We start from the raw sequence: 12,689 nt of genomic DNA, 5'->3' as shown, positions 1-12,689 counted from the left end.
TTTACTTGTCGTCTTCTAAACACTTCCTCAAACATATTTGCGCTTCGAAGGAAGATTGGACTGCACTTTCAGTATGTGTAAATCTTGCGATAACTGGGACGTTCTGATTTAAATTAAATAACAAGTATTTCATCGCTGTCTCCCTTCTGCTATACATCGACCAAGTACTTGTCAATACTTGCTGTCAACAGCGTGCCACAAACAGGCTTCCAACTGGTGTAAATCTTTAATCCGCATACTTGGCGGATTAAATGTCGGCTATTATTTTGGAACCTATGAACTGCAGGCTGTCCAGGATTCTCAAAATGTTATTTCTAACTTAAGGTATTTCTAAATAACAGGATTACATGCGGTTCCACCGTTTACAGGGTTACGCGGATTCGCAAACTCGAAACTGCAGGAAGTTAAAGCGATGAAAGAGTGTTATCTCCCACACCGCTTGCCCGCGGGCATGAGGACGCGCTGAAGAAGAGTCAGCGCAGAAAAATAACGGGCGATTAAAACAGGCTAGAGATAAAAGAGGCAATCAGATAAATTGCCGGGTTATCCGACATCGATTATCATTCCGCGCCAGGCTCCTGCCTTCCACACCGTGACCCCATTGTTACCTTACCGCTGCGTGACGATGCCAGTTAATTGTTACATTGTTGCATGTTTTTAGAAGATGCGAACGACAACTTCCACTCACCTTTCACATAAAGATCGCCCGCAGTTTTCGTCACCGCGCGAATCCGTGCACACCAAATAAAATACGTTTGAATAATAGAAATAAACCTTCTAGGTATCAGGGTGGGATAGCACGTTTTCATTTTTTTTCTCGTTCCGTTTGGTTGTAAACAAGATATATTTAAAAACTATATAACCGTATAGCTCTGCCACTCGTTGGTAATTGTTGAAAACACGATAAGGAAATATGGGGCTTAGGTGCTAGGGGTATTCTATTCCACAGTACCATATATCAAAGCATACATAATTTGGATTTTTTTCCTGTCTGAATAGAATGTAATCGCCATTTCGACTACTGGATTTTAATCGCCTGTAAATACATTTGACCAGTCATTTATACCAACAACGTTACATTGGCATTTATTTTAATGGCACCATCTGGATGGTATATTTAATTACCTTTAGCACTTTGATAAAACTATTTTAGTTTTGAAGAAACTGTTACCCATCGGGCGTAATACATAAACATCAAAAATGCGCCTTTCTGTCTCACATTTTCCACATTTTATTAAAACGCCACTGCCGCTTTTATGGCTATAAAATGGTTATGTGTTTTGAGACCATTACTAAGCTGCTCGTGCATCATTCATGGACCATGGTAATATATAAATATAGACTATGGGTATAGTGAGAAGAATCATAATATTCTTGACTCTTGTACCTTATGCATGCTGTAACAGTTTTACATATGAAACTTTTGAGGGTTTTTACGTAAACATAACCGTTTCAAATTGGTAAGCTCAAGGCATACACGCTACATGACATTCCACGAGACAAGTGCTTGTAACTTGACACGACGATTACAATTTGTCGAAAAACTCATCAAGTCCAAACTGGTTATCAATAATTTAAGCTATTGAATTTCCTCAAATGCTCATTGCTGTTAACACAGTTATGGCCGTATAGTAGGGTGGGGGAAGATGAGACACCTTTTCATTCTAGTTTCTTGTCTCATTTGGTAGTAAACAAACAACATTCAAAGAATTATAAAACCGTATACTCACGACTCACATAGACCGTTGTTAATTGTTTAAAACACGATCAAGATATTTGGATATTATGTGTTAAAGCTGTTCCTTGTCCCCCCCCCCTACTATATGTTAAAAAGATATCAACTTGATATGTCGGGTAATAGATTTTACAAAAAATACGCTACTGAATTTTCTTATGATATACGCTTGGTCATGGGTACTTCAAATATATTTTTTCTAAAACGGCGGTCTTTTTATCGTGCTGATTATTCTTACTTTTGAGGTTACGCGGCAAACCGAGCGCCCTTTGAATTTAAGGAGAATAAGTCGCCGGAATCTATTTATACGATGCCCGTAAGCCAAGCCCCGGGAACCAGGTATGAATCGAAATATAATGACCCAACATAAATCGTATTTCCGTAATATACTGAACTAATTTTAACCACGCATAAAAAGCCTCGGGTATATACACAGTTTTGACGACGCGGAAATCTGACGTCAATTGAATGAGGTCAGCGGCAGGCTTTGTCAATGCCTTAGGAGATAAAAATATGAAGAATTATAAATATCTTTTTAAACATTCCATGCAACCTTGGTTTTCTAAAATGTTCTGAAAAGTATATACAATACAAATTATTATTTAACTGCTGCCAAAAAACTAGGGTATCACATGAAAAACTGTCAAACCATAATATATGCCATACTTCAATCTTATACAATATACCATACTTTATCTCTCGCTCACTAACTCTTTGCAATATTAATGCAGCAGCTTCGGAATGCTTGCTGCTAGTTTGAAACTGAAAAGTCCAAAAATCTGCCGTGAGCTTTTGCACAGTTAACCGATCATTGAACCCCGAACTCGGTTAAACCTAAAATATACCCCGAAGCTTAACGGAGATACCATCTTATGTTGTGTGTATTAACTCGACTAAACAGCTAAACACTACACATTGCTCGATTTGCTCTTGTAATTTTTACTGCGTCTAATCGGTGATGTATGGCTTCTCATCCCCATTGCAACCCCTTTATATTTTCACACAGAACTTATTGATAAAAAACGCGTTATCATCCTAAGTGTTAGTTTGACCTATTATATTGCATTTAAGTTATATTTGTATATACCTGAAACGTTAGTACGTTTTCTATAGTATATGAGAGAAACGTTCCTTATATATGAGATTAGTCAGTGTTGTTAGTACGTAAAACGTTGGTATTGTTTATGATACATACAAGGGAAAAATTCCCCTAAATATAATTGGTCAGTGCGGCCCATAGTTAGAACTTGCTGCAAACATTTGCGTGATTCACTGACGTAAACAATAACTGCTACGTCACAGGTCATATTATGACCTGACATCACAACCTTCTTAGCGGGATTTTACGTGACGTAAGAACTCGTCCATTATGACGCACAATTGGCGTTGATTGCTTCGCGGAAGTCGCTTTTCACCAAAACGAATTATAACGTGGGTGTAAACTTGAACTTTGGCGGAGCGAACTTTTTTCAAAAAGGTTCTCCGTTTGGGTCTTTTAAACCTGCACGTTATGGAAGTAGTGTACTTCGGTAAAATTTAAATCTATGGGATTATAGCGTATTTTTGCTCCAAACTTTCCTCCCCCCCAAAAAAAAATGTTCGTGGGCTATCCAATTTGCACATCAGCGAAAAACATTTTTTGTACAAATTAAAGTGTCGTGTTAAACTAAATTAAGACAGTATTTGTTTGGTACGTATTTTTTTTAGTCGCCACTTTACCGTTAATATATAGTTGCCAGCTCAGTATAGCCCGGGGTGCTCGCCACCCACCAAAGCATATACTAAAGAAAGCTTCTAATTTCCTCAAAGGGCGATTTGTTGGTTTAGTGCCCAGAGATGGCAATAAAATAATGCGATAATTACAGCATTAGCGGTATTTCTTTGGTCACCTCGTCGTGGCAGAAATAACAAAATCAAAAGAAACAAATACCTACACCACACCCGACTTGTTTGCATATTACGGCAGTTATGTTGCTTTGTGTACCTGGCTTTGTTTGCCTGTAGGTATATTAGGGTGCGACGGTTATAAACATTTTTCGCGTTTATCGGCCCAAACGTGCACCGAATCGGTAGTTCATGGTATTTATAAAACGAAAATACGTATCTACCCCAGGCAATCTTTATCAAGTGTATACGGCCAACGTAAATCTGTTACCGCTTGAACAAAAGCCGCCTTATGCTGATCGAAACCTTCTAGAAGATTCTTAGAAACCGTAACCCCTCAACGCTGTCATTAACTTCAGATAAAGGATATTGAATAGCGTTGTTGTGATAGCAACTATATCATACAGTCAGTGGGTGCATCATCGACCACGGCTACAAACAATAATTCTTAAGCCATTTTAATATGTTCTATAGGTGATAGGCTTAACAACGTAGTTATGATAATTTAGCCATATTCTTATAAGATGCACCTTCTATTTGTAAACATCTAATAGGCTCTGTAACTTAATCCAAAACAGCTAAACATGCTCAAGCAACAGTCTAAAGGTAACCTTTTGTTTTATAATCATATTGGGAATCATTTTAAAAATCTAAGTCGGGTTTTCTATGTTTTGTGGGCATTTTCTCCATTGATAAAAGTTGCATAATATTTCAGGCCGGTGACAATAGCGTCACCTAGTAAAATTAAATATAGAGTTGCATATTCTAAAAGAGGGCGCCATTAATTTTTCTCTCCATGTGTACGTCACACGTGTCTTAGTATTATTGTTTTGGTCCTTGACTACTTGCTTGTTTGCGTTGTAAAATATAGAAATAGATTCATAACCATGGATTGTAAGAGCAAGAACGAATCTCTCATTCTGCAACTGTTTGAAGTTTCAGCTCTAAAGTTTGGAGAGTTTAAACTTAAAACAGGAATCGTGTCACCAGTTTACGTCGACTTGCGGGTAAGTTGTTGAATGTTTAAACTTTATTATTGTTAATAAATCTGTTGTTTCCCACTGGCCTATTCTGTAACTTACCAGAGGATTCTTCTCTGGTGCTCATTTGTTTATTATATTAAGAGAATTATACAGTCCATTTTTAAATATCCAAAAGTCCACAATTTTCCACAGTAGGGTATGTTTACGTTATATTGTCATTTAGCCTTGAAATATCTTTAGTTATTTGTTCTTTCATGCAGGTTGTGGTCTCGTACCCTTCGCTTATGGTCAAGGTATCAGAACTTTTATGGGAAACCTGCGATAAACTTGGCATTATTTACCACACTGTATGCGGAGTGCCATACACTGCCCTGCCTTTAGCAACATGTATATGTGCACAACATAATCTACCCATGCTTATTCGGAGGAAAGAGGCAAAAGATTATGGAACAAAGAAAATGTTGGAAGGAGTTTACAAAACTGGTAATTGCACTAAAGATTCTATATTTGTTTTGTTAGGGATTCTATAAGGATTCTATGTTTGTTTTGTTGTTGATATTCTGGCCTAAAATCAGCTCGGTCATGCTTATTGCATACATGGGATAACTGCCTGCCATATAGGCTAGGCCTATTTAATCAAAAAATAATTTAAAGTTAAAAGTTTTACTTGCAATAATTATATTACTCATTCTGCATGGTCTTTAGTATGTAATATGTAAAAATAAACTCAATATTTATCTTACAAAGGTGATCGGTGTCTAATAGTTGAAGATGTAGTAACCAGTGGTTCAAGTGTGAAGGAAACATTCGATTTATTGAAGGAACATGGATTGAATGTAACAGATGCTGTTGTGTTGCTCAATAGAGAACAAGGAGGTAAGCCCCAAACCTTGGGTGGCAGGGTAGGCAGGCCCTACTCTGAAATTTTTAACTTAAAGGACCAAACGGTCCATGCCATTTTTATTAAGTAAAGGTATGGTGTTATTATAATTTTCGGTTATTTGTTCAAAACATTGTTTTTTAGGTCAAAGAAATTTACAGAGAAAGGGAATCAACTTGGTCAGTGTACTTACTTTAACTGAAGTAGTGACCACTCTGTTTCAACATGGAAAAGTAACTGCAAGCGACCTAGAAAAGGTATTTATAGTTAACTGGGTTACTGTGTTTACAACTCCAATAGCTTACTGTATAAATTATTATTACCAGTTATTTCCATAGAAACACAATATGATGTTATTTTTTTACTTTTTTGCATCCTATAATAAAAGTGGATTTCCTAAAGTTCATAGTTCATTGATAATTATTATTGTTCTGTGCCATTTTGCTTGATTTGTTATCAGTTTTTGTTACTTTATTGCAGGTTAAGGAGTTCTTAGCAGCTAATGACCTTTCGAAGAAGCCTGAATACCAAAATGAAAACAAAGAAAACAGCCAAACAGTATTCCCAACCAAACCGAAAACAGACGAGCGAGTGTACAACGCTGCCATCAATATCGGCTCCTCATACAAGGAGCGTGGAAGTAATTGCCAACATCAGATGGCAGCCAGGATATTTCAAATAATGGAAGAAAAACAAAGCAATTTGTGCTTGTCAGCAGATGTGGAAAGCTCTGTAGAATTACTGGAGTTAGCAGAGACACTGGGTAAATACAGTTTCATGTCATATATAGATATAAGTTTTTTAGAACTTTTGATATTTTTATTATTTGCTTTTTTACTTAACTTTATTCGTGTTTTATAATTGCAACTGCAAGTCATATGAGCTGTGTTTAGGTGTCTTTATTTTCACTTATTTGTAGATTGTAGTTAACATAATGTTTTGAAACTTACAGGTTCTGCTGTATGCGCCATTAAAACCCATGTTGATACACTGGCCGACTTTTCATACAGTGTTGTTCAGAGATTAGTGGAAATTTCAAAACGACTTAACTTTGTCATATTTGAAGACAGGAAGTTTGCTGATACTGGAAACACTGTAAAAGCTCAATACAGCGGTAAGCTGATTTAATTCAACCTCTACACTACATGATATTTCTAATACTAGAGCTTCTAAACATATTATCTAAGCTAATTCGAATAACAGAGCAGGTAAATGTATTGCATTTTGGGTTTAAGTGTTTATAACATTCTTAACAACCAAAGTATAAACTGTTTCATACCGTTCTGATGAGCTCTTTTAAAAAAAAAATGAAATACAGCTTAGCTTATGCACATATAGCGACATGTACAAGCAATGTTTATATGTTGAAATATAATTTTAGGTTTAAATCCTGCAGCTTTGGTCTAAAAGTTTGCTTGTTCTCTTGGTGGAGAGACCATAATGGTGTTGACTGTGGACAAACTTATCATTTTCTAAATCACTAATTTGTTTATATTTTACAGGTGGTATGTTCAAGATATCAGAATGGGCCGACCTAACCAACGCACACACAATATCCGGCCCTGGGGTGGTACAAGGGTTAAAAGCTTGTGTAAGGGATAAACCAGAAAAGGCCTGTTTACTGATAGCTGGGATGAGCCCAAAGGTAAATCACCATCATGGTTGGTTTTTTAGGCCAATAGCTTCCAGAACTCTAAAATAATTAATAACTGAGTAATTAATTTTGCAATACGGGTTTACAGTGTTTGCAACTGAAACTGCATTCTGAAAAAAATATGTATCTATTGAGCTTTTGAAACGCTGTTTGGTGGGTCACAGCTAAATTTAGTCTTGTTGCTGACTATAACTTATTTTAATGCTGAAAAAATTAAACTAGAAATGTAAGTACAGTTACTTGAGCCCGAATTTTCACTGACCACATAGCAAAAACCGTGCCAACTTATGTACAATTGCCTCGGAAGTTTATATGCTGAAAATAGATTTAAGGTTTTTTTTTTTGTTTTCAGGGAAATTTAATCAACCAAGCTTATACTGATGCTACTGTGCAGATGGCTGAAGAAAATTCTGATTATGTCATTGGGTTTATTTGCACAAAGAAAGTTTCAAATAATCCGTCTCACATTCACTTTACACCAGGTAAGACTCCTGTTGTTAAAAGTCTTAAGTAATGTTAATTTGCCGATATGGAAATAGAATGTGATCTAAATGTGTTGTTCCTGGAAAAAAAAGAGTTGATGCTTACTCCTTGGATGTTTGCCAATGGTGTGGTATACAATACTAGTATAGCTTTTCAAATCAATTAAGAACTGCATAAACGTATGGTGTAAAGAGCCAACTCTGGTGTATATTTAATGTCTTTTGATATGCCTCACGACCTCACCTATATAGTATAGCATGCATAAGAATAACAATTAATATTCATGCAGGAGTTAAACTTCAAGTCGGTGGGGATTCACTTGGCCAGCAGTATCTTACTCCCGACGAGGTGATAGGAAAAAGAGGCGTTGACGTTATTATAGTCGGTCGTGGAATTGTGGAAAGCGAAAATCGAGTAAAGACAGCCAACGCGTATCGGGCCGCTGGATGGCAAGCCTACCTTAAAAGATTACAGAAGAAATAAAAACAGGTACAAAGCGCTGTTGATCCGCCAGAATTTGTTCTGATATCAGAATATCGTGTTAATATTACGTGCAAATAATACATACCATTCAAACTTGATGCAAACTTTATGATTCCGTGGAGCCGAACATTTTCGAGGTGTTTACTTAATGAAGTTAGAGCATAACTTTTTTATTCATTATTTAATGCTGGTTTGATTTCTGAGCAATTCTTATGGAATTTAACACAGACGCTAAATGTTTATGGTTTCCATGGAACGATGTTCAAACTACCGAGTTAACACCCAAATCGCATATATGTCATTACGCACTTCCGAGTATTATAGTGAACTCTTATCTCCTGTTACAAATTCTAGGAATACAATGCGTTTCTTACAACACAGCACTTTCTACCTTGACCCCTGGAAATTAAAATTTCTTTCAACAAAACAACCCTGACGCGAATTTATATACAGCACATTTTGTATTGCGTATAAGCGAATATGACACAGCGTATGGCGATTGGTACGATAGAAATGTATGCAGAGTATATTCTGTAAGCTGTATATATAGCTGTTGAGTATAGCAGTGGCATTTACTTTGACGAGTAAGCTATTGCAATCACTTTATGTTCTTTCGGGGAAAACACAAATCCACTTTGGCCCTCATGCAGAGTAATTGGAGTTGGTGTTTCGGAAACAATTCGAAATTTTTGGCAGATGTTTCCAAAGTAAAGAAACATTTTGTTTTCTGCAATTGTTTTTCCAATACATTGTCGTGGTCCAAGTGAAAAAGGTGACATCTTGCTGGAATTGATAAAACTTCCTACTTCATTGAGGTGTCTTGATGGATCGAATGTTTCAGGATCCGTCCATACTTTTGGGTCCGTGTGAATAGCAAAGACATTGCTCATGACCTGTTGATAATATGACAACAACTGTAAAATTTTAAGGAGTAGTTTTACGGTCTTTAATTAATTGGCCTTTTATAGAGTTCAGCACAGCAAATACGCAATCAATTTTAAACCAATGCATGCCGCTTTCACTGGTTAACACTGGAGACACAAGCTAAAGCTATATGTTAGTAAGAGCGAACAAAAACGTATGAAGGTTACCATTGTGCCAGCTGGTATTTTGTACCCCTTCACCTCGGTGTCACGTGATACTTTATGAGGTGCATTCAGAGAACCGATAGAGTGAAGCCGCAACGTCTCTTGGATAAATGCGCAAGTGCAAGGAAGCTTTTTACGATCGTCAAGTTTTAAAACTCCGTTCTCACCTGTTAAAACTTTCTTTTATATTGCTGTATATTGCCGCGACCAATTCTAAATATGCGGCAGGATTAAGTTGTCAGCGAAATTTTTGTGTGTTTCATTGGCTTGTTAATCTTGTTTTTATATGCCTACGGTGATTTATACTGTATACACAGCAGTGTCGAATACACAAGAGTTAAACATGCAATTCCGTTAATACAATTATCTTTGCTTTCTATAATGTATATTTTCACAAACAGTGTAACGAAACTTTTTTAATTCGAAACATTTACGCAATTTACGAGTAACGAAAGTATTTGCCCCTTACTGTCGTATAAAACGCATCTCCCATATATTTACCGATATTGTCGACAATTTCTCGGTGTATGCGATCTTGCCATTTAGGAAAGTGCATTAGGGCAAGTAGCAGCCAAGCTATTTGAGAACCAGTGGTTTCATTCCCTGCTAGAAGAAGTTCACGTACTATCACACATAACTGTAGTTCCTGCAAACGTTAACAATTTTGACAAAACGAATACCTTCTGTAAACGGGACGAAATATATTTTTTTATGTTTTAATTTTGTGTTTTTTTAATCGACTGTTGAGCTTTGCTTTAGGTTTAAACTAAAGCGACGCATGTGTTTACGTTATATTTGTTTTTTGGAAAAAAATGCTACGCGACTGCATTTTTGATTACGTCATCAAAGAATTTGTGTCAATTCCTTACATCAAAAGATGAGTGATGACCTTCTTTCTTCATTTCGAAGAGAAATGCATCGATCAGATCCCGGAGGTTGTTTTCATCAAATGAGGATTTATGTTCGTCAATGTCTTGTTGAATTAACTCTTAAGAAAACAGATCATTAAACGGAAAATTTGAGAAAAAACTAACACAGTCCAGGAAAAGTTGGTATTACCTGCAAATGTGGCGAAGCTCTTACGGAACCTGACGTTAATTCGGCGGAAGGGTGGGAAATGTATCAACCATGGGTATATGGATATCGGAAGAAGAAAACTTGGCCCAGAATGCGCCAAACTAAAAATGTAATGTGATATTAGTATCCTGTCTCTATAAGGCATTACACGGGCGAAAATCGGACTAATTTTTTTGTGGGTTCTAACCTCAACAGATTACAGAATACATCAGTCAAAACATAACAGAGCTACTTAAACTTTACACAAACAGACGTAGAGTAGAAATGTTTATTTACCTCTCGACTATACAGCTCATAATCTTGGTAAACCACTTGTCGTTGTATTCGAACCTTTTCCCAAGAACAATGCTGCAGATTACGTTGGTAACCGAAGATAAGAGCATGTGCTGTACACCCAAAAGAAATATATAAGCATGACGAAAGCGGTTAATTAGGCGAGCATCTTTTACAAGGTCACGCGCTAAGTAAGTTTCGCTTATACTGCATAAAATCACAACCTATTTCATCGTGAAACATAAAGCGCTTCATGCAGAGGTTTATCTCCATATACGTCAGGTGTGGACACACCGCGCCTCTTATATCTGAACCTGCATAATGGTTTACAGGCATCTTTCAACATTGCACACTTTCTTACATGAGCATGAAAAGGTTTTCCATCTTGAGAATGTATCTCCCGTATAAAGTATTGAATCTCTTCGTTTATTCTTTCCTCTGGTGTTTTATTGTTAATCAGATTTCTGTAAAACATTAGGAGAGAGAGTTCTCTATATGCCATTCTTAGTTTGTTTGCTGTATATTCTTTCTCTAGGAGTGAAACATTGCTGCGCAGCTATATTCGCCAGAAGTCTTGAAATTTAGGTTTCCCTCAAACCCAGTGGCTAGTTCAAGTTATTCAATTCAATATTCACATTTCGTGTTTTAATCCACGCTGTTAAGTGTATATACTCGTCCCTCACCTATGTAGAGCTTGGTGCACAAACTTGCGCTGTATTTTCAATCTTTCGGTATATGCCGAGTTAAATATACCCCGATGCAGAAGTATTTGGGTAAAGAACTCGTTGGTAAACCTATCCGAAATCGCTGATGCTCTTTTGACGAACACCTGTATGAAGTATTGTGAATATCTTCATTGTTCAATAAATCTTTTTCACATTTCAACCCAGTGGTACTTCAGCGGTTGACTAAATTGTCAGTCATACATAAGTACATAAAATCCCATAATAACAATAACCCTTAAAATTACAAACGTGGTAACTCAAAAGCGGGCACGCGGTATATGAGACAGAAAGCATATGTTATTACAGCTGTCATTACTCCGTCACGCAAGCATTACTTACACTCATTTCATCTCATGCACTCTAGTATAATCTTACCTCGTTTAAAGTACTTTGAGAAGAAACGATCACCGCATTGGTTGTTCCCAATTTTATCGCCATAATGTCGCCATGTTTGTAACTCCATTCTTTCAATACGTTATGTGGGTGTTCGCCAAGATATGGCAGGACCCCAAGAAAAGGCAGACCCCGTTCACCAGGTGGAAAGCCAGGCGGAAAAAATATCATTTTAGAAATACATCGCGTTATGTACACAGTCACCACCGCCAGCAATATTGTGGTAACATTACCAATTGTAATTAAGCCTAACACGGTCTCCATTTCCATTGCTTGTCAGTTTTTTTTTTCTATTTAACCCAATATTTGCAATAAAGCCTATTAAAAGTTAGATGAAATAAAACACAGTAAAGGATCGAATGAATTTCAAACTATACCCGGCTTTTGTCCAAAATGGGCCGTCAACGCAATTCGTGACCTTTAATACAAACAATATACGACAAAGATGGTGGTTCTAAATCAAACAAGTGTTGGACTAAATATTTACGTTTTACTAGAGATAAATTGATCATGATTCGTTGAAGGTGCTCGCACATATCTCAACGAATTCATGCCTGTTTCAAAATCGCAATTTAAACTTAGCTAATAACACTTAACTTGAAGTGTTGACCTACCGCCTGCAGCCTTTCTAAACATATGTCTGCACTTGAAATGGAATGGAAAACCGGAATGAAAGGTCTGCATACCACCAGTTAATCATTATCTAATATAAAATCGGTAACTTGCCCTTAAATGTTTAGGAAAGCAGATAATTAAAAGCTGACGAAATCTCTTATTTTAGCACTTACACGCAGCGTACTCCTGAAACCGCTTGTCGCAAATGTGCGGCGAAAATGGTGGATGCCAACACCTCGAATACAAGTAACCGCAACCAGACGGTAAAGGGCAAGTTACTTGAACCGTGGAAATGTACGCCGTACAGTTTCAGGGACATAATTGCAGCAATACCCGAACCGGTGTGATTCTTAAACTTTTTTTAAGCATCGATCGCTAAAGGAATATAGTTGGGGAACCTGAAACCTGCGGTGCTT

The 12,689-nt window shown here is 36.9% G+C and overlaps 2 protein-coding genes across 2 annotated transcripts; one reads left to right on the top strand and one right to left on the bottom strand.

The window, feature by feature from the left end:
* The first annotated feature begins 4,393 nt into the window (after positions 1-4,393).
* Positions 4,394-8,522, top strand: LOC100180443 (uridine 5'-monophosphate synthase-like). The gene is made up of 9 exons (XM_026834572.1): positions 4,394-4,626; positions 4,863-5,085; positions 5,350-5,478; positions 5,627-5,739; positions 5,963-6,245; positions 6,435-6,596; positions 6,985-7,127; positions 7,489-7,618; positions 7,909-8,522. The coding sequence occupies exons 1-9, from the start codon at positions 4,507-4,509 to the stop codon at positions 8,100-8,102; spliced, it is 1,497 nt and encodes a 498-aa protein (XP_026690373.1). The 5' UTR covers positions 4,394-4,506; the 3' UTR covers positions 8,103-8,522.
* LOC100182785 (cytochrome P450 2J6-like) lies at positions 8,171-12,276 on the bottom strand. The gene is made up of 9 exons (XM_002129249.4): positions 11,641-12,276; positions 11,224-11,369; positions 10,902-11,004; positions 10,544-10,653; positions 10,250-10,368; positions 10,060-10,178; positions 9,692-9,836; positions 9,194-9,357; positions 8,171-8,995 (listed from the first exon to the last, which is right to left on the bottom strand). Exons 1-9 carry the CDS (start codon positions 11,926-11,928, stop codon positions 8,675-8,677), a joined length of 1,515 nt encoding a protein of 504 aa, XP_002129285.1. The 5' UTR covers positions 11,929-12,276; the 3' UTR covers positions 8,171-8,674.
* Between the last annotated feature and the right edge of the window lie 413 nt (positions 12,277-12,689).

The sequence above is a fragment of the Ciona intestinalis genome, chromosome 5 (genome assembly GCF_000224145.3).
Source record: "Ciona intestinalis chromosome 5, KH, whole genome shotgun sequence".
In the NCBI taxonomy this organism is placed as follows: domain Eukaryota; kingdom Metazoa; phylum Chordata; class Ascidiacea; order Phlebobranchia; family Cionidae; genus Ciona; species Ciona intestinalis.
This window is presented reverse-complemented; position numbering and strand designations above follow the sequence as displayed.

What these genes read in the sequence shown, in the direction of transcription:
- LOC100182785 (XM_002129249.4), bottom strand. Translation starts at nt 11,928, where the DNA reads ATGGAAATGGAGACCGTGTTAGGCTTAATTACAATTGGTAATGTTACC. An exon ending in ATGAGCTGTATAGTCGAGAG is followed by an intron (nt 10,369 to 10,543) that starts GTAAATAAACAT and finishes TTACATTTTTAG; the next exon opens with TTTGGCGCATTCTGGGCCAA. An exon ending in GAGCTTCGCCACATTTGCAG is followed by an intron (nt 10,179 to 10,249) that starts GTAATACCAACT and finishes TGTTTTCTTAAG; the next exon opens with AGTTAATTCAACAAGACATT.
- LOC100180443 (XM_026834572.1), top strand. Translation starts at nt 4,507, where the DNA reads ATGGATTGTAAGAGCAAGAACGAATCTCTCATTCTGCAACTGTTTGAA. An exon ending in GCTCAATAGAGAACAAGGAG is followed by an intron (nt 5,479 to 5,626) that starts GTAAGCCCCAAA and finishes ATTGTTTTTTAG; the next exon opens with GTCAAAGAAATTTACAGAGA. An exon ending in TCACATTCACTTTACACCAG is followed by an intron (nt 7,619 to 7,908) that starts GTAAGACTCCTG and finishes ATATTCATGCAG; the next exon opens with GAGTTAAACTTCAAGTCGGT.